Source organism: Peromyscus leucopus, chromosome 3 (genome assembly GCF_004664715.2).
Source record: "Peromyscus leucopus breed LL Stock chromosome 3, UCI_PerLeu_2.1, whole genome shotgun sequence".
In the NCBI taxonomy this organism is placed as follows: Eukaryota; Metazoa; Chordata; class Mammalia; order Rodentia; family Cricetidae; genus Peromyscus; species Peromyscus leucopus.
In genome coordinates this window covers 144,394,811-144,417,696 of record NC_051065.1, presented here as the reverse complement: position 1 = coordinate 144,417,696, position 22,886 = coordinate 144,394,811, and the positions used below count along the sequence as shown (strand labels likewise).

Here is a 22,886-nt window from a genome sequence, read left to right as displayed (position 1 = left end):
GGAACAGCACGGACCGACCTGACCCATCCCAAAGTCACATGGATTTTCCCCCTTGTGTTCTTATGTGTGCTGATGTGGGGTCCTTGCTCTTTGTCTGGTCTTGTTTTCTCAGTGCTGGGGATTAAGTCCATAGCCCTGTACATGCTGGGCAGGTTCTACTACTGAGCTACAGCTCCACCTATAGGTGATCTACTTTGAGTTAGCTTCTGCATACCTGGCAGGAAGGGAATAAATTTATTCCTTCATGGGAGGATATGTGGATGTTTCTGACTTATTGGTTGGCCATGGGTATCCAATCCCTATGAATTTTCCAGCCCCTTCATTAAGAGGTCCTGGTGCTAGAGACAATTGTGTGTTACATTTTTTTTTTTCCTATAGTTTTTCTTACAACTTCCCTCATCAGGTCTGATGTGGATTCTGTGCACATGATTTGCCAACAGAAGAGAAAGGCCAAACCAGAAATGTTGTTGGCATTTAGGTCAGTCCTTGTCTAACGTTCTTTCTTGTTTTTCTTTTTCTGTATCTTTTAGTTTATTTGAACATTTTCCAATGTTCCATTATGATTTCTCTACTGTGGCAATATTTGGTGATATTTTCGGAGGTGTCTTGATTGGTTTCTTGTTTGCTTGTTTTGCTTTGTTTTTGCAAGATGTGTTTCTATGTGCCCCAGGCATCTGTGTTAGCTCCACAGGACTTAAGGACAGTCACCCATTTGCACTGGGAGCCACTGCTTCTCCTGCTGGCTTCAGCTAGTGTGGTCCTCCACAGAACTTCCTTCGGCGATTCTCCTAGAATACGTTTGCTGCCAATGAGTTTTCTTAGTCTCTTTAATCTAAGAATGTCATGGTCTGTTTTGTACTAGAGTTCAAACCTGGGTGTGGCCCACACTATGCAAATACTATATGAAAATGTTTTTATTTGACTGTCATTCCCGAGATGTATTTCTGCTGAATGAAGAGTTCTGGTTTGGCCTTTCTCTTCTGTTGGCATGGTCTGTCTTCATTTTTCCCCATGTGTATATATGTGAGTTTACACGTGGGTGTGCACATGTGTATGGATATAGTACATGTGTGTACATGTCTATGGAGACCTGAAGTTGATGTTGGGACTCTTTCTTGATTCCTCTTCCACTTAATTCTTGGAGGTAGGATCTCTGAATCAAATCCAGAGCTTGCTGAGACACTCTTACAACTAGCAGGTTCGATCCTGTGTTCAAACACCTTACCACTGTCTTCTGAGGCTGGAACTTCAGGCAGGCCATCACACCCATTCAGCATTTATGTGGGTCCTGGGGACCCAAACTCTGGTCTTCTTGCTTGCATGGTAAATGCTTTAACCTCTGAGCCGTTTCACCAGCCCCTATCTCCATCAACATTTTCTGTATATTCCCCTTCCTCTGACTCCTCTAGTCTTTGATTAAAAACAACGCAATGTCATTTGAATTGTGGTTCCCTTTAAGTGATGTTCTAGTTCCTCCTGGTTGCTTTCAGGATGTTTTCTGCTCTAGGAATGTTGCTCATTGGTGGTGGTGTTTGCCTAGTATATGTCAGGTCCTCAGTTCAATCACCAGTTCGAAAATATATTTTTAATGCCTTTCTAAAGGTGATTTTTTTATTTATTTTAAATGTATATGTATGTATGTGTGTGCGTGCCTGTGGAGGCTAGAGTAGGGCATCAGATACCTGGGAACCGGAGCTACAGGCAGTTATGAGCTGCCTGACATGGGTGTGCCCATCGTCCCAAGCACTTGGGAGGATTGCCATGAGTTCGAAGCCAGCCCAGAGTACAGATAAGACCTTGTAAGATAATATGTCTTGTGAAAACAAAGTTAGCTTTGAGAACTCTGTGGTAGGTCTTGGGGTGGGTTTCTTTTGTTTAACTATGCTGAGCTTCTTGACTTGAGGTAAACTGAGGAAGCTCTTGGGCCTCGTTCCTTCAGATGCTGTCCCATACCACACCTCCTCTCTGGGATTCTAAGAATAGGAACATTAACCCTTTGGAGTCATGTTCTTGGGCCCTGAGTTCTGCTTATTATGTCTTTGGTCTTGGATAATTTCTTCTTTCTGTTATCTTCCTTCTGTGGTCTCCATCTGATACCCTCACATTTTATGTGTTTAATGTAATTTTCAACCCTAACATTCCCACTTAGTTCTCCTTAGTAGAAGGAGATGAGTGCTTGCCCCCAGCTAGCTTTCCTCTCTCTGTGCTGCCTCTGGAATAGAGCCGCCACCCACATTCAGAGCGGGCCTTCACACCTCAGTCACCGTGGTCCAGAAAACCCCTCACCACACCTGGAAGTTTGATTTCAAAGTGGTTCTAGATCTTGTCTAGTTGGCAATCAATATAAACCATCACAAATGGAGACTTGCATTAGGGTGAGCACTGGGGAACAAGAGCAGTATTGACAAACGTTCACTAAGCACCATCTTCAAGAAGAAAATGGGAAGATATGACTCAGTGAGAGATCACATCCATATCATGAACAGGGAATATTAACACTTGTTTGTACTGTGGATGATGAGACAAGTTTCCTTTTAGCAACAGCAGCTAGAGTTAAAGTCTTCTTGTGCTGGGCTGAGTGCTAAGCATGCAGAAAGCCCTGGCTATAGTCCATGAACCATAACAGTTAAAATCCATTTCTTCGGAGCAAGCTGGCTCATGTCTGTAATCCTAGCACTTGGGAGGTGGAGGCAGGAGGATCAGCAGTTCAGGGCCAGCCTTAGCTACATGAATCCCTGAGAGTTTGTCCTCAACTCCTGAGTCCCTCCTACTTCAGTTTCCCCATTGGATGGCTTCTTGGTTGCAGCCATGCAGGTTCCTTTTGGCCTGTTTTGGGATATTCTACTCCTCCAACACCTGTCTCTCCGCTCTCCACAGCTGCTTCAGCTCTCAGCCGCTGCTGTGGAGAAAGGCCGCAGCGTCGGGGAGGTTCTGCAGTCGGTGCTGAGGTATGAGAAGGAGCGACAGCTGGATGAGGCGGTGGGAAACGTCACGCGACTGCAGCTGCTGGACTGGCTGATGGCAAACCTGTGATTGGGGCCCACCTGGTGTTCCAGCAGTGGGCCATGTCCCCACTCCCTCAGCTCCCCTCCCTGTCACCCAGAGCCCTAAAATTCCCTTCACACCACCCACACCAGATGCACCATCTAACGCTACTCACTGGATTTTGCAGATTTTCTTGTCCATGCGAGCAAGGACATAAATTAAAAGATTACAATTAAAGGGCTGCATGAGTTTGGCTTACTTTTGTTTGAAAGGTAAGGCTGCACTCTCTCAGAGAAAGCCATCGGAGGGAGGAGGGCAGGGACCAAATGGCAGAGAAGCATGGCCCAGCAACCCACTCAGTTCCCTGCCGTCCCCAGCTATGAGATGATTAAAAAACCGGTCCCTTAAAATAAGCCACAATTGGGTTTACTATTTCCTTTCCATCCTTTAGAACCACAACAACCAGAAAACAGTTTCTAACAGCCAGGCAAAATTATTCACACTGTGCTGTTGTGGGTATGGCCTCATGTGGTCTGCACAGCTGTGGAACCACTGCCCGCCTCCAACCGTACCCACAGTTCAAGGTAGAGCTGAAACAGCCCAGGGGCTGTGGGTGTGGCAGATGTAGCCCAAGTGATCCTACACAGTGATCCTAGGTTTCATCCCAGTGGCAAAAAAGAAAGCACTGGACTAAGGCTGAGTTCTCGGTAGTGTAGTAGTTCAGGCTGCAATGCTTGCGCTTGGGCAGTGCAGACAGTATGTTCAGTAGCTCAGAGTGATCCTCTGCCTCATATCCAGTTCCAATCTAAACTACATTTATTTATGCATTTATTTGGGGGCAAGACGTGCCTACCACAGCCCGGGTGTGGAGGCCAGAGGACAACTCGAGAGAATCAGTTCTCTTCCTCCACCATGTGAGGTCTGGGGCTCTTACTCCTGGCAAGAAAGAAACGCAGACTATTCATTAGGTTTGGCAGCAATCACTTTTACCCACTGAGCCATCCTGCTAGCCCAGACTTTTTTTTTTTACATTTGTTTATTGATTTATTTTAGAGGATGTGGCTAATGTTTTTGGTGGTGGGGTGGGCTCTGAAGTAGCCTACCTCACCCAGAGCAGTCTGAGTTCCAGCCAATCGAAACAGCACTGCAGCCAGCTTTTCACTTGGGTACTAAGGACCACATTCAAGCCCTCCTGCTTATGTGGCAAGCGCTCTGCCACCTGAGCTGTATCCCCAACCCCAAGACTGCACTTTGGAGAGGATGTGTGTAATCCCTTAACTTCCCGGCTGAGCCTGTCATCAGAACAAAGCCAGCCACAGAGAAGTAGAGGGAGGCCAGAGGCAAGGCTAATAGATGAATGGGGAATCTGAACTGTTCCTTAACTGTGCAAATCAACAAACTGGTATGACAGCAGCCAGCATTTTCCAACAAGAACACCAGGCTGAGGACCTAGGTCAGTTGGTAAAATGTTTGACACATAAACATAAGGACCTGAGTTCGATACCCAGGACCAATGGAAAAAGACCAGACATGGAGCTACAGAGATGGCTAAGTGGTAGAGCGCTTGCTCGTTCTTCAGAGGACCCGAGTTCAGTTCCCAGCACCCACATCAGACAGGTCACAACCACATGCAACTCCAGCTCCAGAGGATCTGATGCCCAATACTGGACTCCTTGAGCACCTGTTCACATATGGCAGGTTTACACACACACACACACACACACACACACACACACACACACACACACACACACAAATCTTAAAAAGGGTGGCATGGTGGAGAACACTTGTAACCCCAGCCCTGGAGAGGTGGAGACAGATCCCTGCTCAGTGACCAGCCAGTCCGACCTACTTGGCAAGTTTCAGGCCAATGAGAGATTGCCTCAGGAAACCATGTGGACAGCAAGAAGGATGACACCCGAGGTTATTCTCTAGCCTCCATGTGCACCTGCACACACATATATACAAGCACATGCACATGAACAAAACAAGAGAATCCTGGTTGGCACCGATTGACAGTCACAAACAAGAAAAGATCTGATTTTATTTGGAGTTCCGAGAATGAGGCCGTAGCATCTGACACTGCCCCCTACACAAACATACACACACCTTAAATGGTAAGTTCAGGTAAAGCACCTCCCTCCCCCATCCCCCGTCAACCCTCACTGGAGGAATCATGCCAACTCACCATGTAAATAGAGTTTTGATTTTTCTTACAAACCTTTATGCATTAAAAAAGCAATGTGAAGTATTGTACAATCGAAGTGCCTTCTCTAATACAAATCGCTGGTGGAAAGGAACAGGATGCACCCTCCACAAGGGTCACATGATGGGTGGTAAAATGCTGGTGCTCTTAGGGGAGGAGGTGCATTGTTGTTCTGTGGACACCTCTGACCCAGAAACAGCCTCTGGCTTTCCAGAAGCTTCTGCTAGATGAGGCAGCTGGACTGTGTCAGCTGCGTGCTGAAGAGAGCTCTGCCGTTTGCCTGAATTCTGACCGTGCTTCTCAGAACCATCGTTTGGTTTGTCTGTAGCTTCTTTGGTGGTCTCTTCTGCAGGAAGGAAGAAGGAACAAAGAGAATCCTTCAAACAATAGCCACTGTGTACTAGACGTTACATCAGTTTAGGGCAACTGAACATGCTGTGGCCAGCATTATTCTAGGCACTTTGTACTTATCCATTTGATCCCTTTCTAATCCCCACAGAATAAGCACTATTGTCATATGTTTATAAGCTGATACAGAGAGAGGTCAATTGCCTAAGAGCCACACCTGGTACTGCAGAAGCAGAATTTAGTCCCACCTGAGTCCAGTGATCTGTCTTACTAGGCTGCACTGCAAAGAAAAATTTGCCTCATGCCATTGTATGTCATTCTGATGACGTAAAAGGGGGTGGAGAGATGGCCTGGCAGTTAAGAGCACTTGTTGCTCTGCCAGAGGACCAGAGCTCCATTTCCAGTACCCACAAACAAGGTTACAACTGCTGTAACTCCAGCTCCAGGGAGTCTGGAACGCTTTGTGGGCACCAGCACACACAAAAATAATAAAATGCGATCATAGGACACAAGGGGTAAGCATAATAAAAGAAAGAAGGAGAAAGGAAATTGAATATTGAAAAATGGAAAACCCTAATGGCAAAAGGCCAAAAGGAGGAATCCATCTAGAATGAAGTCTCCCAAAAGAGGAAACTCACAAAAATAAGAAATGGTAAGCTCCTGTTGGTATAGTCGGGGCTGAATTAGCCCACATCCCATGCAGACATCAGGGCTTTCTCACCCGTGCCTGGCTCCTTGGACTGTACCTGTTTTGCTTTTGCTGGACCGATGCTCTTCAACCTTGTCCTTGCTCATCTCAGAAGAAGTACCAACACTGGACTTCCTTAGGATCTGTGGCCTGGGCCGGCTTTTGAGTTTCCGTGGCTCGTGAATCCAGGCATGCTTGAGGGCCTGGTCGGGGGTCATTCGGAGAGAAGGCTCCCATCTGGACACCAAGACAGCCCACATGAGCCTGTTGCTGTTGACGTAACCCTTCTCATAGTAAAACAGTTTGTAAACCTGATCAAGATGTTTTCCATTTTAGCTGTGTTGTATCTCAGAGATGTCAAAGAACAGAGGCGATGACATAATTGTAAAATGGCTGCAAACAGCTATTGATATTTTTTAAGGGAAAGTTGCATAATGAACCAAGTACTATATTAATACTAAATTGTCTAGAATCCCTAGAAATTCTCTTGCAGGAAATACTGTTTAGGGCTGGGGGTGTAGTTCAGTGGTAGAGCACCTGCCTAGCATGTGTGAGACCCTGTATACAGTCTCCAGAACTGAAACAAACAATTCGAAGAAATATTAAAGAATCCTAGCCAATGAAACATATGATTTGGCAAGTTAAGAAAATGGAAACAAGATGCATGCTCCTCAAACTATGGGATCTGGGGCTCCAAAGGTAAGGTAAAAGAAAATCGTAGGATATCAGATTCATATGGGGGCAGAGCATGATGGCATATGCCTAATCCCGGCTCTGGGGCAGTGGAGGCAGGAGGATCAGAAGTTCAAGTCCAGCTTCAAATATGTAGTGAATTTGAGGCTAGCCTGTGCTACATGAGATCATGTATAAAAAAATAAAAAAAGCTATCCATGGAGGTTGTAATTCAAGGAAATTTCTAACACAGTAACAAAATGCATTTTATAGAACTTTAACAAACCATTCTACCACTGTAAAATGCCTTCAGGAACTAGACTAGCACAGATTTCAATTTTGAAGTTTTCTGAATTTCTTTTGTTTTTTTCATGCTAGACAACAGACCCAGGGCCTCAAGTACTCTCAGAAATCACTCTACCATTGAGCTTCACCCTAGTACTTTTCAATTGTATTTGAAAAAGGATCTTATTTAGCCAGGGCTGAACTCAGACTTTAAATTCTCCTGCTTCAGCTTCCCAAACAGCTGGGTTTATATACATTTGCCATCTCACTCAGCTGAAAAACACCAATCTGAAAAAGGTTTTCGTGTTCTATCTTATGGAGCCAAGATCGACTTGTTGCCCTGTAACTTTCACCCAAGTCTAAATTCTGCCCATTAGCATTATACAGGATAAAATAGCTGACCCTGCCTCTAGGTCCTAGTCCTTTGAACTATCTGAAAACTAGTGCTAAAACACCCTATTTCTCCAGAATGACAGAGAAAGACACGCTCTTCTGCAAACTTCAGTCACCACAATCTATTGGCTGTTTGCTGTGGTTCTGTCGGCTGGCCATCTTTCATGGTGGGCACTTCCATCTCTGTCCAGCATGCTGGGCAGAGCTTCCAACTACAGGGAGGCAGTGTGAACATTCTAGCTCATCAAAGTCATCAGCCACACAAGCTCTTGGTTGCCAAATGAACTGCTGCTGAGCTATGTCTCCGCTCTCCTGAACTTCTACAGTTAGTTTCTAAGACTAGGCAGCAGGTCTTAACATGCTCCATCTAACACATACATGCTGGCTTTGGCTCAGAACCTCTAGCCTGCCATTCCAAAGCTTTGCTGCTTAGCAATTTCAGGTTGAGTAACAGGCCCAGTCAACATTGCTGCCTTGTATGAGTTGAGAGCAGTTGATCCTTTTAAATAAATAAATAAATAAATAAATAAATAAATAAATAAATAAATAAGCAAACAATAAATAAATCTGTTTTGCTCTTGAACTAGGTTCTAGATGATTAGAGTTCTGGGTAACCCCCATCCCAAATCCAGTCTCAGTGATGGTTTCTGTCATTTTTTAAGGGACATTCATACTATAGCCTTAGCCAGAGGTTGGGGTGACATAGGAGGGTAAAGATAAGGTACAGGAGCCCTCTCTTTGATTTCAGGTGGAAAATAGCATGACTATGTGGTGATATATTGTGCACCCCAATCTGGGGATCAGAGGACAGAGCCAGCCACTATATATTAGACATAGAGGCCAGACAGTGATGGCATACACCCTTAATCCTATCACTCGGGAGACAGATCCATTTGGATCTCTGTGAGTTCAACACCATGCTGAGAATAGAGCCAGGCATGGTAGCACACACCTTTAACCCCAGCACTTGAGATCTCATGTCTTTGCTTGGGAAGCATACACACCTTTAATCCCAGGAAGTAATATGGCAAGACACAGAAAGGTATATAAGGCGTGAGGAAACAGCAACTCACTCTCTTGAGGCTGAGGATTTCGTAGAGGTAAGAATGTGGCTGGCTTGTTCTGTTTTTCTGGACTTTTGGCTATCACCCCAATATCTGGCTCTGGGTTTTTTATTAATAAGACCATTTAGCAATTTGTGTTATATGACTGTCCCCATGGAAGAGAGGGTTCTTCTTCTAGCAATACTGATTGCCATCTGGGCTGCTGCCCCAGTTCTGGAAGGCATGAGTACCCAGAGTATTTTGCTAGAGTCACTCTGTTTTTCCAGAAGAATGGATGATTATAAAGGCACACTCTTCTGAAAACGCTGAACAGTTGTAGGGCTGATAGGTGGAAGGTACCTTAGTAATCCCTCATTTTAGAGAAAAGGAAACAGGCCCAGAGAGCAATGGTGACTAACTAAAAAGCACATGGCCAGTTTACTTAGACTCAACAGAGACAGGCTGGCAAGTCCTCTTAGAGAGCAGCCACGGCCAAGCTTTGCCGAACACCATAGAACTAGAACAGGGCTACATGGATCATGGGCCACTCCTTGTTCATGAGGATGTAACCAAGGTGAAGAACTTGATTTCTCAGACTCTGACTAAATAGCTGTGCATAGTAGTCTACGGCTCACCCTACCTCTAACTAACCAGTATGTGGTGGTCTGGACACTAAATGTAGGGGGTATTCAAAAGGGTCCTGAGCCGGGTACATGGCATAGCTTGGCATACAATACAATAGGCCCACTGAAGAGCTGGCTTTAGTTCATGAAGTGCCCAATGGCAGGACTGCCAGGCAGTCCCTTGTCAGGCAGCTTGAGACTAAGATAGTAACAATTTCCACACAAACACAGCAGTCCAGAGAAAATGGCTGAGCCTAGACTTACAGGAGAGCAATGTCTGACCAGACACACATTAAATGACTTGAATACTTTAAAGCTGTACCGTGAGAGCAGTGATTCTAAACACTTATCTCCCAGCCTTAGACTTTCACTAGCAGACACGTGGGAAAGCATAGTACTTAAAAGTCAGGAAACCCACAGGCAAAGACTCCCAGACAAACTCACACCAAGCATCTTCTGAGAAAGTCTAGGAAGCTGGTGTCGTAGGTTTTCAGCACCATCGTGAGGTCCTTGGAGTCTGGGTATCTTTTCTCTCCCCTGTTGTTGGTTATGTTTTTGGGAAGACCTTTGGAATCTTCAGAGAAACAACATTCTGTAGTTAGTTGCAGGCATGAATACTCACCGATGACTTCGCAGCTGTCCACTCAACCATGCTGCCTCCTGACTGCCTCTGTGCAGCTTTTGTCCCGCCTCACATGACTGCCCCATTCCACCCACCCACACATGAAGGCATCCAACAGTCTCAGCTGGGTTGAAACAGTCCACATACGTCATGTAGTGAATACAACTGATGCCAACCACAACGTCTCCTACTATCCTGTATGTTCTGAGCCTCTTCTCACCACACGCTTCCCACATCAGGCAAATAGTTTAAATCACTTGCCACTGACCAGTCTTAGCAGATATCAAGAGTGCTGATGATAAAAATAAGTTTCAAATGGCCAGAGTATCCACCTCTGAGCAGAAGGATGATACATCTTCTTGGGTTATCTATGCTCACTAGCTCAATAAAGTAAAAATGAGGTCATTCAGGGGCTGAATAAAGTAAGACATTTTACAATGCTTTCAGAATTCATTTACAAGCCATACAAGCTAATGTGCTTCCTTCATTCTTTGGGGTCACACCAAAATTTTGTCAATAACTGGAGTGGTTATTGACATGCCTAAAGTGTGAAGTCCAGAAGATTCTAGAGATTGCCTGAGGATGTTTTGTACAGTGCTTTGAAGGTGAAACCAACTGCATGTTGAAGTTCTTGTGTGACGTTCAGAAGAGCTGGCTGTTCACATCACACCTTGTAAAGTGGGTGAGCAAATATGTGTGTTTACACATCTGTGTACTTCACTGTGTGCTCAGAGACAGTGGTGTTCATGTGGTGGGCATTATGGAGACCACATAATGAAGTTCTGTTATTTTCCTCACCCCCGCCACTCCTTTTTCTGAGACATGGTCTCATTATGTGGCCCTGTCTTGTCTGGAACTTGCTATGGAGACTACACTCTCCTTGAACTCACGGAGATGCATCTGCCTCTGCCTCCTGAGTTCTGAGAATTAAAGCTGTAGACCCCATGCTCATCTTTGTTCCATTGGCTTTGTAACCAATGTAATTTGCAGAGTCTCCAAAATATCTACTCTGACTGAATTCCTGAAGAGAGACTCCAGAAGTGTGTGAATGGGAATGTGTGGACACGGATATCCTTGTGTTGACAAGGTTATGAATGGACCAGAGGATTATATAGTGCCTATAACCCCACACCAATTCTGGTTCCTCTTAGAGGTGGCCCCTGCACTCATCTTCTCCCCATGTTGCAAAGGAAGAATCAAGCTCATGGCCTTGTAAGTAACTTAGCACTTAAAGTCATTGCTATGGTTGTTTTTCTTGTCCAATTTTTTTCTCTCTCCTCTGGCCCCAATTACTATCCAATTCTTCTCCCCTGTCTCCTTCTTGCTACCTGGAACATTGATCACACTACCCTGAGGCAGCTTCTCTTCCTGCTGAGTTGGAGTGTAACGCAGAGTAGCCCTGTACCCCCTTAAGTCCCCGCTTGGATGCTGTCTCCTGAGGTCAGGTTTAAAGGTTTAAGATATGCCTCTCCCCTGGTGTGAAGCAGGGAAGTCTAGCAAGAGGGACGCCCCCCATCCCCATTGTTTGTCCCTCACATTCTTCAAGGCCTAAAGACTCAGTTCTATAAGCAGCTAGTGGGAAGAGCATTTGCAGTCCAAAGCCCAGCTCACATCAGTTCACCAGGGAGTCAGCCAGAGCCTGTGCTTGTTCTCAAAGTGTGGGGAGGAACGGTAAGTATGGGGGTGCTGTGCTAAGGGAACGAGGACACTGCCCTGCTCAGAGGCACGGTCTTCAAATCTCTAGCCAGAAATATGAGATGACACTTAAGAGATGGAAAAACTGGAATGGCGTGGGACAGACCAATCATAATGGAGTACGTCTGTTTGCTGGGCCTTCAATTTTTGGTTTTTATATCATGGAGCATCCGAGGAAACCTAAGGGAGGAGCCAGGAAGTCTGAAGACATGGCTCATTACTGAATGGTACAGAGGGGAAACCAATACATACTGACCAGCAGGTCTGAAACCATTTTGTCTTAGTGGCCCCCTGTGGGGATAATTTTAACTCTCCTGCTGATGGAGAAGGCTGAGAGTAACCTATGATTTGCCTACTTTTTCTGAGACTACTCCCAGTCAACAATCAGAGAGGACTAAAAAGACTCGGATCCCATAGCTGGTGTGAGCCTGGCAAGCCTGATTGACAACAGTGGCTGCTTAGCAATGCCCCCTGGCCTGCGGAGTCTCTGCTCCTTCAGGTCTGGCTTTCCTCTACTTGGATAACCCTCAGAGGCTGAGTTTGTGATGTGCTTGCTGTGCAAGCGTGGGAACATGAGTTCAGATCTCCAGCATCCATGGAAACGGTAGATAGGACAGCACCTGTAACTCCAGCACCGGGGGATGGAGGCAAGATCATCCCAGGAGCTTGCTGGCCAACTAGTATAGCCAAAATGTAGGTGCTGGCTTCAGTGAGAGAGGTGCTGTCTCAAAATTAAGGTCAGAGTGACAGGAGAATATACCCATTGTGTAGCAATCCTTCCAAGGTAAACGTCCATCTTAGAGGGAAGCTCCTTAAGACTCGGGGTGTTCCAAAGGGAGGTAAAGGATGTCAACCTACAGCAAAGCTCAATAGACTCAGGAGGCAATTCAAAAGCTTCAGGAAGTCCCTGAAACAGATTTGCTAGTCCCTTCTCTCCCCCAAACATTTATAAGCTATAAGAACTGCCTGGAGAGATAACTCTCCTGCCTGGAAGAAGCAGAGACCAGCTGAGCTACCTGGAAGAGGCCCAGACCACTTGGGCTGCCTGAAAGAGCCACTCTCCAACCTGTTGAGGTGCCTGCAGGTTGTGCATCGAGCTTCAGACTTCCAGCTGTCACTCACATTGGGCTAGGGTGATGCAGCTGTGTTGAAGTCATTTCTGCCCCTGTGACCCTCACCCAGGCCCCTGTAAATAACCCCAGTAAAACCCATCAGCTCACCAACTGGACTTCGTGCCTCTCCTTACTTTGTCATCAGTTCCCTGTCTGGGGTGAGTATATGTTTGTTCACACCGTCCCCAGAACAGTGTCACACAACAGGACCAGATGATGCTGAACTCTGGCATCCCCATACATACATATGTGCCCATATACATATACCCCACCCCTGCACATACAAACTTAATAATAATAATAATAATAATAATAATAATAATAATAATTCTCCATTAGTGGGAGACTATAAACAGAATTTCCCACTATGCTAGAAGTTTCCACCCTGATTTCTTAGCACAGTGCATGGCAAGAGAGGCCAAGTTGTTTGGGGAGCATCTCTAGGAGGGAGTATGTTTTTAATCTTTTGTGGTTTCAGTACTAGCTGATAGATCTGAAGAACAGGGTCTTCCACGCTCCTGGTATTGTACTGTGAAGACCCCCTTCCACTGGGAGACACCGTCTCTCACACTACCATGCACCACTTATCATCTCTTCAGCTCCTCATCACCCTTCCATATGGGGCCAGGGAAAAGAAAAATATCCGTCAGTCTGCCTATCTGTTTGCCTGGGGTGTCTTCAAGTCCAGTGACACCTCACTGGACGCCATGGGACAAAGAGATCATGGGACTTACCAAAGAATATCTGTCTCCTGGAGGCCGTCTGGACGAGGTGGGCAGGTGGCAGACCCAGCACCTTCAACAAGTACAGTGTGGCTGTGTCACTATTGTGGAGTCACAAGTCCAAAGGCTGGCAAGTGCTAGGTGGGACTGTGGCCAAACTCTGTCTTTTACATTTAAGGCTCAAAGGATTTAAGTAACAGCATCACATCAGTGGCAGAGCAGACCCAGACACTAGGTCTTACAGTTCCTGCTCCAGGCTGCCTCAGTATCCTACAAATACACACTGGCCATGCTAGACGGGTAAGACACTGTGGTAACATCCAGATTCCTTGTCAGCCCATGCAGACCACAGGGAATGAGGAGTGACTTCTCACAGCCTGGAGCACTGGGTTGGGAAGGGGGAAGGAAGGAAGCCCTAGACCCTGAGAAGACAAAAGACCATTCTTGGAAAGAAAATTTAGTACTGACTGGTCACTGTTTTCTCTGAAACTTACATGTGTATAAGACAAAGAGAAATTAGCTAGCGCACCCTCCACCCTGGTTGGCAGACACAGCCTAGGCATGACCCCACCCTCTGGTTCTGCAGCCCTTCAGAGGTCCAAAGGAAACAGAGTGGGTCCTAGAGCAGTAGGAAACAGCTCACACACCCCAGTTTCCCATGTGTTAGAAACAAGGATGGTTCAAGGGTACTCTATCCAGCCTTAGCAACAACACATACCCTGACCCTCATTTTCAACAGTCCACAGCAAACAATGTGTCATGCCATAAAGATAAATCCAAGGCTGGACCCCTGGTTTACTAACTCCTAGACCAGTTAACTACCATTGACTACCACTTCCAGCAATTTTTACCCTACCTGCCTTTTCAAGGAGAAAGAAGCATAAGGCAAGGGAAAGGCGTGGTTGCTTAAGAACACAGTCATCTGATTTTCAGGTAGATTTGGTGGGTACCAAATCACACTTGCTTCAGTACTGTTATTATCATCATTATGGTGATGTATTTGGAAGACTAGGCTCACCGTTTCATTTGAAAATGTCAGTATTTACAGCGAGGGAAAGGACATCACCGGCAACTATTTAAATCATGATGAAAAAGTTAGCTCTCAGCTCAGCAAAATACAAGCGGTACATCACTTCAAAAATGCTTTCAGAAGTAGGAGGAGCATGCAGGGCACTGTCCTTGCTGAATCTGATGAAACTCAGTATCTGAGAATGGATGTATCCCAGGACATCATCTACGCTGGTGCCTGACTCCCCCTCACCTCCATGATGCAAGCCAGCTGCTCGACCTCATTCTCCCCAGGGAACAGTGGATATCCCGTGTACAGCTCCGCCATGATGCAGCCCAGGCTCCACATATCAATGGCCATGTTGTAGGGGTGGCCCAGAATCACTTCGGGGGATCGGTAGAACCGGCTTTGGATGTACGTATACACTGTGGTGCAAAGGGAGAGAAACATCGCCACAAAGCTTTCTCCAGATGCCTCTGTGATAACTAATTCAGAACTTCACCCTCGTAAACGACTCCCTCTGTGGGCTTGTCAGGAAGAAGGAAGTGTGGGTCCTATTCCATTATCTACCAACAGATTAATTTTCCTGGTAGCTGCTTGTTATTGCCATCTTATTGATAAGGAACTCCAAAGTAGTAAATACCAAGGAAGTTCATTTAAATTAGCTGTTTTAAAAATAAAACAAGGGCTGGAAAGATGGCTCAGCAGTTAAGGGCACTGGCTACTTTTCCAGAGGTCTTGAGTTCAATTCCCAGCACCCACATGGTGGCTCACAATCATCCATAATGAGATCTGGTGCCTTCTTCTGGCTTGCAAGCGTACATGAAGGCAGAACACTATGTACATAATAAATAAATAAATAAATAAATAAATAAATAAATAAATAAATAAATAAATAAATAAATGAAATAACAACCAAAGAAAGAAACCAACAACCAACCCCCACCCCTGCCCAAAAACCTACCAGCTGTGTGCATGGTGCTATCCACATTTATTCCTAGCATTTAGGAAATTAAGGCAGATGGATGGCTACTTATTTAGTTCAAAGCTATTCTGGGCTACATAGAAAGATCCTGTCTTAAAAATAAAAATTAAAAAAAAAAAAACAGTAACAGCAAATGCAAACCTTAAAGCTAATATAAACCAAGTTTTGAAACTTTGGGCGGACAGCTTCTGAGAGTGTTGCCATTTGCTATGGAAGTAAGCAAGTCACAACTGGAAAGGAAACCTGCAAAATGCATAATTTACTCAGAGCCAGGCCCGGTAGCCCATACACTCACAAAGCTGAGGCAAGAGTTGTGAGTTCCAAGCCAGCCTGGGCTACACACTGAGACCCTGTTTAAAAAAAAACAAAAACAAAACAAAACAAAAAAAACCCTGTAATTTAAGTTGAATGTCTATTGATACACTATGTATGACTCGTGGTGTAACATGAAACATAGAGACAAAGAGTCAGTAAAGCTCAGCAGGGGAGGACACACAGACAATGTTGCTACAGGAACCCTTGAATTTGTACGTGAGGAGCTTGGAGGCAGAGAGATAGAACTTTTGGGTTATTTCCAAATGACCATGATTTCTGATTATTGAGTGGGTGCAGAGAGAGGCAATGGTCCCATAATCACATCTCTGTTGTTAAATTGGTCAAGGGAAGATGTACTAATCCCTCCACTTAAAGATTTCATTATTAAAAACTAGATCATTCTACCCTACCTGCTTATAAAATTGATTTGATTTGTCAAGCACTTATACATACAGACCTTCATTTGGTTTTGCTTGTGTTTGTTTGTAAACAAGATCTCATGTAGCCCAAGCTGACCTCAAACTCACAATGTAGCATTGAATACTACCTAGAATGGTGGTTGTCAACCTTCCTCATGCTGCAACCCTTTAATATGCCTGGTTTATGTGGTACTGGGATTACACCCACTAACTCCGAGGTGTATGCTAGGCAAGCACTCTACCAACTGAGCTACAGCCCCCATCTTACACAAGGCGTTTTAAAACATGAATTTAGCTGGGTGTGGTGACACATATCTGTGATTCCAGCATCTGAGAGGTAGAGGCAGGACCTCTGGTTCCCGGCCAGCCTGGAACACGTAGCCAGATGCGATCTCAGTTTTGTGAGACAATGTTAGAGTTTTGGGTTCTGTCTTTTTGTACCTAGACTAATGAATGACATAGAGCTGGGACATATTCTCTAAATCAGACTTGTGAAAGGAAAAGAAGCAGATGATAAATCAAGTTACATTGAGTGAAGGTTGGTGTGAATCTGCTCCAGGGTTCTTTTCTAGGTTCTAGCTTGAAAAGGTCCAGAGAATGACTCAAGGGCAGCGGAGTCTAAACTGTAAAGTGACTATTTTCTAAAGTGCAATCTCCTGAGCACCCGCCAGAAATTTGACTTGGCACGTGTAAGGTGAGCGCCTGGGAACTATAATGTTCCAGAGCCCTGGAGTGATTCTAAGCATATCTAGTCAATTTGGGGACCCAATGTTCATTGGTCATTCCATACCTTTGGACTATGAGAACTTCAGAGAGTCTGTATGCTCCCTGGATATAACTCTCTCCTTTTACAAATGAAAAACTTGGACTCAGAGATATGAAGCACCTGGCTCAAATGTACACTGGCGGTTGTGATGGCTGAGCCCAGGCTAGCACCCAGGTAACCTGGTGTTATAAGTTCGCTGCAGATCAGAGAACTTATAATAGCAGAACTTAGATGAAGAGGTTTGCAAAGGGCCTACCTTTCTGGTGTTCATAACAGCTTGATCCAAAGTCAATAACTTTAACAGTGACTTGGCCACGCTGGTATAACACGATGTTTTCCTGGAGAGAAGAAAATGTGTGTTAAGTTTATTGAAATGAATGTTACCTAGGCTCTCTTCTTACCTACCTCCTGTTGCTGGAGTTTTCTCTCTAGGTCCCGCCAAACCCCGGCAGTCCCTTAGCCCACTTATAAAATAAACATACAAGCGCTTATATTATTTAAACTGCTTGGCCATTAGCTCAGGCCTATCATTGTCTAGCTCTTACTCTTATATTTAACCCATTTCTATTAATCTATACTTTGCCACGTGGCTCATGGCTTACTGGTACCTTACATCTTCCTTGTCCTGGCAGTGGCTCCAGCAGTCTCCCGCTCTGCCTTCCCATTCCCTCAATTCTCCTCTCTATTATTCCCGCCTATACTTCCTGTCTGGCTACTGGCCAATCAGTGTTTATTTATACAGAGCGATATCCAGAGCACACTCCTGTACATGGATGGTCCCGTTCAAAGACAACCACCTCAAAGGTCCTCTTCCCACTTCTTCTCCACGGCCCATTGTTCTTCCATCCTAGGATTTTGCATTGACTTGTGGTCAGTATCTGATCTGGACCAGTATTCACTGCTTTGCATTCCTTCATTTGTGTATAGTTTGTCTCTTCCCTCACTGGCTGTGCAAAAACTTCTGACAATTACCAGTTTATTTACATGCTTTTTGGTACCTGGTTGTTTGCTTGGCTTACATAAGACCTCACAAATGCCATTGGCTGAATATATGCAATGTTTATAAGAAATGTTATCGCTAACACTCTGCTATGATAGTATAGAACCAATAAATGGATAGGTAAATAGATAATAGATAGATAGATAGATAGAATGATTTGATGGGGTTGTATGGCTCTCACACTGAATTTTGGGGGCCAGGTGTTAAGTCAAGTTATGGATCAAGGTAGAGCTCTGGCCTCTTGTCTCAATTTGAGTTTGTGGTGTTTTTTTGTTTTTTGTTTTTTGTTTTTTTTTTTTTTTTGAGCTGAGGATAGAACCCAGGGCCTTGCGCTTGCTAGGCAAGCGTTCTACCACTGAGCTAAATCCCCAACCCTTTGTCTCAGTGTGAACCTGTGCTGGCTAGGGCTGGAAGAAAGATGTCCCATGTCTCAAAGGTCTCCCTGTCAGAGGATTGCTTACTGAGCTAATGACACATAGGACATAGCAGAGCAAATCTGAAGTCTCTGGCACCTCAGAAGAATACCTGTTAACCCAGGGAAGATAGGCAGGGCAGCAAGAGCCTTAAAAGAGCAAGAACTTGTGTGTCTCCAGCTCAATGGAGAGGCTCCTTCACAAGATGGGGGCTAGCCCTAGGCTGCGCCTTGGATCTTATATATACCCACCAGCCTGGGTGCTGCAAGCTTAGTTGCTGGCCTGCAGCACCGTGGGGAGATGGTGGGAACTTCAGGAGGTGGGGTCTAGTGGGAGGAGGTCAGCTCCCTGGGGCCTGGCAGTGAAGGCCATACTGAGAGGCAGCCCTTCCCCTACTCCCTTTCTTCCTGGCCACCACGAAAGGAATAGCTTCCCTCTGTCCTGATGTTCTGCTCTGCCACGGTTCCAAAAGTGATGCTCCAGCCAACCAAGGACCGAAGCCTTCAGCCAAAACAGACTTTACCCACTCCTTAGAAGCTGATTCCATCGGTATTTTGTCACCGCAATGGAAGACCGACAGACACACCCTCCCCTCTCCATTCCCACCGAGAGAAAGTTCTCTTAGAAGGGGGAATGCTATGGGTGCTCAGAACTCATGCCCTGTAAACACTAAAGACACCAGAATGAGCCCCTGCCTTTTAATTTAATACACATTCACAAAACATCCTCCTGGTTGTGTTTCATTTTCCAAAGGGACACATTTACTGAGTACACTCGACTCATGTCTCAAAGAAATCTGTTACCCGATAGTCGGGCTGGTGAAAAATCTTGCAGATTTCCTTGGTGGAATCCAGCCCTCTAAATCTAAAGACCATAGGTATTATTGGACCCTTTGGAGCTGGAAAGCTGATGATTTGGAACGGGGCAGTGATGAATAAATCAATATATTTCCATCTTTATGAGGCCCCAACCAGCTATGACAGCATCTACCTTGGAAATTTTTAATCACAAAAATTTAGCCCCAGGACTGACAGTTTTCAAAAATAAATTAACCACTTTTAGGGATGAAGAGAAGAGAGTAAGAACAAGTTAAGAATAGTTGCCCCTAAGCCGGGTGGTGGTGACGCACACCTTTAATCCCAGCACTTGAGAAGCAGAGGCAGGAGGATCTCTGAGTTCAAGGCCACCCTGGTCTACAGAGCTAGTTTCAGGACAGCTAGTGCTGTTACACAGAGAAATCTTGCCTTGAAAAAACAGAGAGAGAGTGAGAGAGAAACAGTTGCCTCTCTGTGAGTCAGTCTGGTTCATGAACCAGTTCTTTCTAGCTTGTCCCAAGCCACTGCTCTGAATTGACAGCCATTACCCAAGTCACAATCATCTGTTGCCCTCTGTTTCTGGTACCAGGTTCCATGTTAGGTCCTGAGGACATAAGCAAGAGGATCAAGAGTTCAAGGTCAGCCTCAGCTAGTTGTGGTGCCTGAGAACAGCCTGAGTTATATGAAACCCTGGCTCAAAAACAAAAACAAAAACCAACCCCCACCAAACCCCCACTTTACTAAATAAAGTGACCAGTACAGCTATAGAGCTATGTACACAATGCCAGTAAGGATGAGAATTGAATGGAGACCATCTGCCTACATGTGTGCCATGCCCAGGTGTCCACCAGTTTTGAATATGCAAAGTATGATATCAGTAGGGATGTACCCACCTTTACATGTCGTGATAGGCCTTTCCAATGTGGCTATGCATGAGTTTCTCCAATAAGATTTTACTGGCTTTGTTTGTGGAGGCATGTTATAGAGTAATCTCCAGTTCCCTCATTCATTATACAGTAATAAATATTTGGGAAAAGGAGTCTAAGGCAGGGTGTCAGGTATCTTAGGCTGGTCTTGAACTCGCTAATAAACTGTGGATGATCTTGAACTCCTGATCTCCCACCATACCTAACTGACAAGAACACTAACTGGTAATCAGAAGTACCAAAAGAGTACTCTTGGGACTACTTCTAGTACACCTTGATGCTCAAGACATCAAACATGCCCCCACTTCTGTAGGAACGCCCTAAGGAGTTCCTGTTCCTAGACACCTCAATCTATCACCCCTTCTCTCCCCAGCATTTATGCCGTAGTCCTCACTGCATCCCCACCTGCACATGAACACTGCCTAGCTTCCACCCTGGAGCCAGTGATGGCAGCCAGCCCCACCTGCTGGACACTTTGTACTCACCGGCTTGAGATCACAGTGGATGATTTTCTCCACATAAAGCATTTGTAAGCACTTCAAAACAGAAAGGGTGAAGCGCCGAACTATGGACAGGCTGAAGCCTTGAAAACTATTGTTCTTCATCAACTCATACAAGTTGATTCTGAGAAAAAGAGAGAGGGAAAGTGATGTAGATGGCTGTCAAAACATCCTGCTCAGCTTGGACGCACGCACATGTATACCCTGTGTCACACGGTTCTCTCTAATATCAAACAGATCATAAACCAGGAGGCAAGGCGACACAGCCAGAGGTCCTCCAGCTCTTGGGTAAGACCCAGGGAGCCCTCGACAAAGCAGCCACACTTGCCCCACCCAGCCTATAGGACTCGCCAAGTACTTCAGCATCGTGACATGTGCAGGGTATGAGAATGGGCCAACGGAAGCTCCCATAAACCAGGGAGGCCCCACTCTACTGAAGTATGGCTACTTGGCCCCTTAACTGTGTAAAAGCTGCCTCTTCCCATACGATCCTCAGTTTTCCACAGTAGTGGAAGTCTGCAACATTCCATAAACCCATGCTGTATTGTGTGAAAGCTGCTGACTTGCAAGTCTTGGAAATGCATGCCAAGTACTTTAAAAGAAGCACACGTTTGTGAGCTGGTGGCTTTTTTCTTCTGTGCAGACTTCAAGATGAGGGCAGGAAGGAAAGGGCATGTGTATCAACACCAGGCCACTCCCTTCCCCTCTTTCATTTCCGACAGGGTCTGTGGCAGTGTGTAGAAAGCCGTTCAGTCTTGGAGGCACAATCCAGACAGAAGAGCTGGATCTAGACACCCCAACCTTTGACCCTGAGCAACTCCCCAGCGTAGCTGGGTTTCTCATAGCTCTTAAATACATCCTACCTGGGCATGGTGTTAAATGGCTAAGAGGGGTACTTTATCCTGTCTATTTGACCACAGGGGAGATAATTCACTTGTGCATACTGGAAAGTAGATTACATTTTGCAGTCACCAGAGAAGGGTAACAGAATGTCCACTCTCTCCTTGAAGTGGAGCAGGTCCCATGACAGTGTCATGGAAGCATCAAGCTACTAAATCAATGACCCAGGAACATCTGGCTACTGAGAGCTCCCTTTCAACATTCTCCTTTGAGAAATGCATTCTGGGTTTCTGCTTTGACTTGAAATGCAGCAGTGTTCACTGAGATAAAGATAATCAAATAAGCATGCCCCCTTCCCACAAGCATGTCTTTTCAGATCCATACTCAGTCATTTGCTGCCAACCAGCATAACTCAGGGTCCTGTTTTCTTTTTTTTTTTTTTAAATTCTGTTCTTGCCTTTACTCTAGTTCAAAGTCATCTGCCCACTCTAAGTAGCCAGTTGCCTGTGGTTCTGTGTTCTAATTGCTGCACCACAGGACTGGGAAGCCAGGACAGGAGGACATGAAAGCAAAGTGATGTCCTTTTCAGCACGTTTCAGTTTTGATCTTGAGAGCAAGGGCTGTGATATGTCACTACTGCAATACTGAGCATCCCGGAAGCCCAGCATAAGTATGGATACAAGCAGGTGAAAGCCTTAACGGAGGCAGGGAGTGAGATGTCAGTTTTCCATCCCAACCTCCTTTCTATCTGAGTGGCTATTAGGCCCACTCTAGACATTAAGTACCACATCCAGATTCTAGTATTCTGACCCCAGTTTCTCTTCTGTCAGTTACGCAACCATTTGTAATGGAACAAAGAAAAAGCATCTGACCCCAGGAGTTCAAAGGTGATACAGAGGTGATTCCGGAAGTAGAAGAAGTCCTTCATGTGGACCACATTGTGGCTGTTGTCTTTGTCCTTCCTTCGGAGGGCTTCCAGGATCTTCAGCTCCACCAGAGCCTGATGATGAAATCTGGGGTAATTGGGAGTGATCAGGGTGGTGGGCAATGAGAACGGAAAACAAGCATCATGTCACAGTGTTGCAGACAGTCCTCATTCCCGCCCAACGACCCCAGGAATGTCTAAGATGTCAGAATGCATCCAAAACTCCATTTTTGCTTCTTCTTGCCCCTTTGTGGTATCAGACAGGGAGAGAGAGAAACAACAAAAGCCAAAGAGAGAGATGAGAAGAGCAATGGAGAAAGGAATTGGCTCTTGGAAGCAGCCAGAGTCACACGGTCCAGTGTCTACATGTCACCTGTCAAACCATACCTCTTTTTATTCCTGATAATTTTCAAGGCCACCAACTCATTGTTTTTGTGATCCAAGCATTTGACCACCTGTCCGAAGGACCCTTTCCCAATCATGTCCAGAACCTCATATCGGTAGGCAATGTGGTCATGCAGGACCTGCAGAAGTCAGGCCAACAGTGAGGGACAGAACCATGGACTCTCGGATTCACCT

General features: G+C 45.5%; 2 protein-coding genes across 5 annotated transcripts in view; one reads left to right on the top strand and one right to left on the bottom strand.

The window, feature by feature from the left end:
- Positions 1 to 3,226, top strand: part of Akap3 (A-kinase anchoring protein 3) — a 30,917-nt gene extending 27,691 nt beyond the window's left edge. For all 4 annotated transcript variants that reach the window (XM_028881550.2, XM_028881552.2, XM_037204129.1 and 1 more), the window contains one exon: positions 2,878 to 3,226. In XM_028881550.2, the coding sequence (XP_028737383.1) occupies positions 2,878 to 3,033 (156 nt within the window). In that variant the 3' untranslated portion in view covers positions 3,034 to 3,226. The remainder of the gene's footprint in view (positions 1 to 2,877) is intronic.
- A 1,960-nt stretch (positions 3,227 to 5,186) lies between these two features.
- Dyrk4 (dual specificity tyrosine phosphorylation regulated kinase 4) overlaps positions 5,187 to 22,886 on the bottom strand; it is a 40,993-nt gene continuing 23,293 nt past the window's right edge. The window contains exons 8-16 of the mRNA XM_037204130.1: positions 22,695 to 22,831; positions 22,255 to 22,395; positions 20,528 to 20,666; positions 17,145 to 17,226; positions 14,656 to 14,828; positions 13,407 to 13,467; positions 9,688 to 9,817; positions 6,286 to 6,464; positions 5,187 to 5,537 (exon numbers count right to left, since the gene is read on the bottom strand). Coding sequence (XP_037060025.1) covers positions 5,308 to 5,537; positions 6,286 to 6,464; positions 9,688 to 9,817; positions 13,407 to 13,467; positions 14,656 to 14,828; positions 17,145 to 17,226; positions 20,528 to 20,666; positions 22,255 to 22,395; positions 22,695 to 22,831 — 1,272 coding nt within the window. The 3' untranslated portion in view covers positions 5,187 to 5,307. The remainder of the gene's footprint in view (positions 5,538 to 6,285; positions 6,465 to 9,687; positions 9,818 to 13,406; positions 13,468 to 14,655; positions 14,829 to 17,144; positions 17,227 to 20,527; positions 20,667 to 22,254; positions 22,396 to 22,694; positions 22,832 to 22,886) is intronic.